The following is a 4,035-nucleotide window of genomic DNA, read 5'->3' as shown; positions in this document are numbered from 1 at the left end:
ACTGAAAGGAAGCGACTCAGAATGGAGATCGATGGATGTATCTCACCTTCTTTCTATTTGTATATTACTTAAGGTGATATGAAAGCCTAAGTAGGGAATATGGATATATATATATATATATATATATATATATATATATATATATATATATTGAGAAATTTGTACCTTTCATTTTACATGAAAATTGTATTTAACTCTTTGATATCTATGGTTGTTTTATCAACTTATTGATATTTCTTTATATTATGTATGAAATAGACTTCTTAATTGACCTATGAGTTTATTTATGGATAAAGAGTATATTATGTCTTATAGATTAATTTATGTCTTTACATTTTGGTATCAGAGCCATAGGTTCTTATAAAACTAGGACCTATGAGTCACTTCACAAGTTGAATTTGGAGAATAATAGTTTTGTGTTGAAACTTACAGAGATGGTGCGAACAAATTAGACAACTCGTAAGTCAGTAGTTGGGTATGATCACTATCTTAGGGTCAAGAAGGATCCTATATCTCATGTCATACCTATTATGGATAACCATCTAAGTGGAGAATGGATCAGTGAGGAGGATAATGTTCATCTCGAAGTGAAACCAGTTTCTAAAGAGAAAGAAAGTGAGGAGATAGTAATAGGCCCTACTGAATCCCTTGCTAAAAAGACTATCCCTATAGAGGAAGAGGAGCTCGAGTTAGAATATTCTCCAATTAGGCCAATTGTGATAAGCTCCGATGAGTCTGAGGAATATACCCCACTGAGTGATAATGAATTTGAGGGATATACCCCACCGAGTGATAATGAATCTGAAGGTTATACCCCCCTAAGTTCTAGTGAGTCTGAAGGATATACTCCCATGACTCCTCTAGAAGAGTGATATATTATGTAATAACACTTTCATTATCAATAAATAAAGATGTCCTTCTTTCTATAATAAATTTGAGTTAAATGTTATGTTTTGTATGATTCCTATGATGATAAATATGTACTTTCGACCTTAGCTTATATTATAAACTTGGATAAAAAAGATTTGTAAATTATCTAACTATGTCTTATTATAGTTCTATATTGTTTCCTTCCAGTAGTAAATATGGATATTAATCTCTATAGTTATATTGTAAGGGTAGATTTTAGGGAGCATTGATTAAACTAGAAGTTATGGAAATCATAACCTTGCTAAATATTCTTCTTTTTCACTAAGAAATATCGACATTTCCCTGATGCAGAAATTGTTGAATAACAATGTGCTCAAGGACCACAAGGGTTGGGTCTAGTAATGGGAATGAAAGGCTGGACCAAATCCTTGATTTAATGAACTAGCAGAGTGCTAGAATGAATGGACTCGAATAGGAGGTTCGAAGGGTCGGAGAAGTTCGACAGGAAGCTCCAAGGGTTGAAGAGCAACCAGATAACCGAGCAAGGATTGAAGAAGAGATGGCTAAGGACTTGAAGAGAATAGCGCCACCAAAGTTTGATGGAAAAACTATTGGTGGTGGTGCAGAGGCATGGGTGATAGAAATGGAAAAGTATTTTGGTCTCCGCAACATGTCTAATGAAACCAAGGCAGTTTGGGTTGCTTATCAGCTTTCTGGTGAAGCTGCTACTTGGTGGGATAATGAAAAGTCCGAAAGGAAATTGCAACCAAGAGATATCACTTGGGAATTGTTCTTGCAATCCTTTAGGAAGAGGTGGCTTCCTCACTTATTCTTCGATAAGAAGATGACTGAATTTCATAACCTAACTCAAGGTGGCATGTCGGTAACTCAATACTGGGAGAAGTTTACCAACCTCCTTTAGTATGTTCTGCAATATCAGATGGATGAGAAATTCTGCATCCGGAAGTTCATTTTGGGTTTGAGAACTCATATAAGAGAAGAATTGGATATTCATAATCCACTATGGAAGAGGTATTGGAGAAAGTGACCAAGCAAGAGCAGAAGTTGCAGCAGTTGGGGAACTTCCATAAAAATGTGAATAATAGACCAAATTTTGGAAATAGGAATTTCCAAAGGAACAACAATGACAACCATTGACAAATAAGGAATCTAAAGAGGGGACCCAACACTCAGGAAAGAGGAAGAGTGAATCAGAATGGTAACAAGAAAGCAAACAATAACACCAATGCCTGACAAAATATGGGCAGAGGAAGGTCAGGTGGCCATTCTGGTCCTAGGGACGGGTGTTACAATTGTGGAGGGAGTCATTATGCCTCAAATTGTCCACAACATACCCCTGCATAGAGAGGAGCAAATCAGCAAGGAGCCCCTCAACATCAGATTCATGCTGCAGTCAACAACTGTCAAGCTGATTTCCAAGCCTCACCTATTCAGATGATGGGTAAGCTTTTTGGACAATCAGTTTCTATTTTAATAGATACAGGAGCTACTGAATGCTTTATTGATCCTAAAGTAGTTTCTAGAATATCTGTTAGACCTAGTCTTATTTCAAATGCATGGATGGTTCAATATGGAAAGCGAGCAAAATGAAGGGTAGATACTTGTCTATTTTGCAGTGAACTAGATCTTTCCAATTTCCAAACCCAGGTTAACCTTTATGTGGCACCATTAGGATCATATGATGTGATCTTAGGTATCAACTGGTTGACTGAGCATAAAGCCATAGTAAATTGTGAAGATAAGGTCATTAGCTGCATTGATGATTTTGGGAATTCAGTTGAAATCTTTGGGTCTCAAAAGCCTCTTGAATTGAGACACATTTCGGCAATGCAACTCAAGAGGGCCCAAAGAAAAGAATGTTCCATTATTGCTGTCATGGTAAATTATTTGAATAATTTTGAGAAAATTCCTAAGGATTATCGTGTCCTTGCAGAGTTCCTAGATGTCTTTCCATAAGATCTTACCAAGTTACCACCAAAGAGAGAGTTTGATTTTTCTATAGAACTCTTACCTGGAATGGAGCTGCAATCTAAGGCTCCATATAGAATGACAACAACATAACTATATGAGCTTAAGGCTCAATTGCTAGAGTTGCTTAGGCAAGGTTTTATTAGACCAAGTGTATCCCCGTGGGGTGCACCAGTGATCTTTGTAAAGAAGAAAGATGGTACTTTGAGGTTATGCATTGATTATAGGATGTTGAACAAAGTAACTATCAAAAATAGATATCCTCTACCAAGGATAGATGAATTATTTGATCAAATGAAAGGTGCATCAGTATTCTCCAAGATTGATCTTCGATTAGGATATCACTAGTTAAGGATTAAGGATGAGGATATTCCTAAGACTGCATTTTGAACACGGTATGGGCACTATGAATTCACAGTTGTACCTTTTGGTTTAACCAATGCCCTAGCAACATTCATGAACCTCATGAACAATATTTTTAGAGAATACTTGGATGATTTTTTTCTAATCTTCATTGATAACATTTTTATCTATTCTAAGAATGAAGAAGAACATAAGAAGCACCTGAGGATAGTTTTGCAATGGTTGAGAGATCGTAAGCTTTAAGGGAAATTTTCTAAGTGTGCCTTCTTTTAGGAAAAGGTGCATTACTTAGGTCATGTCATATCCGCTGAAGGAATTTTAGTTGATCCTATAAAGATAGAAGCAATAGTAGATTGGCCAACACCTTAGAATGTTTTAGAAGTTTAGAGTTTTATGGGACTTGCAGGATATTATAGAAAGTATGTGGAAGGATTTTCCAGGATAGCAACACCTATTACTTCACTTCAGAAAAAGGAAAATAGGTTTGAATGGAATGAGAAGTGTGAGGAGTCATATCAACTTTTGAAGCAGATTGACAACAACACCAGTCTTAACTATACCAGATCCCAATGGACATTTTATAGTAATTACAGATGCGTCGGGTGAAGGCGTGGGAGCAGTGTTGATGCAGGAAGGAAAGGTGGTTGCATTTGAATCATGGAAGTTGGAGCAATATGAGATGAATTATGTACCGTATGACTTATAACTTCTAGCTATTGTACATGCATTACAAATGTGGAGGCATTACCTTTTAGGAAAGCATTTTGAGCTAAAAATGGATCATTTAGGATTGAAGTATATCTTTACACAACC

At 36.3% G+C, this 4,035-nt stretch overlaps 1 protein-coding gene across 1 annotated transcript; it reads left to right on the top strand.

Annotated features, from left to right (window-relative positions):
• The first annotated feature begins 530 nt into the window (after positions 1–530).
• On the top strand, positions 531–1,792 carry LOC131856961 (uncharacterized). Its single transcript, XM_059208927.1, has 3 exons — positions 531–807; positions 1,057–1,112; positions 1,346–1,792. Exons 1-3 carry the CDS (start codon positions 531–533, stop codon positions 1,790–1,792), a joined length of 780 nt encoding a protein of 259 aa, XP_059064910.1.
• The last annotated feature ends 2,243 nt before the right edge of the window (positions 1,793–4,035 follow it).

This window comes from Cryptomeria japonica, chromosome 7 (genome assembly GCF_030272615.1).
Source record: "Cryptomeria japonica chromosome 7, Sugi_1.0, whole genome shotgun sequence".
Classification (NCBI taxonomy): domain Eukaryota; kingdom Viridiplantae; phylum Streptophyta; class Pinopsida; order Cupressales; family Cupressaceae; genus Cryptomeria; species Cryptomeria japonica.
Note: the sequence above shows the minus strand (reverse complement) of the source record. Positions and strands in the feature narration are given on the sequence as shown.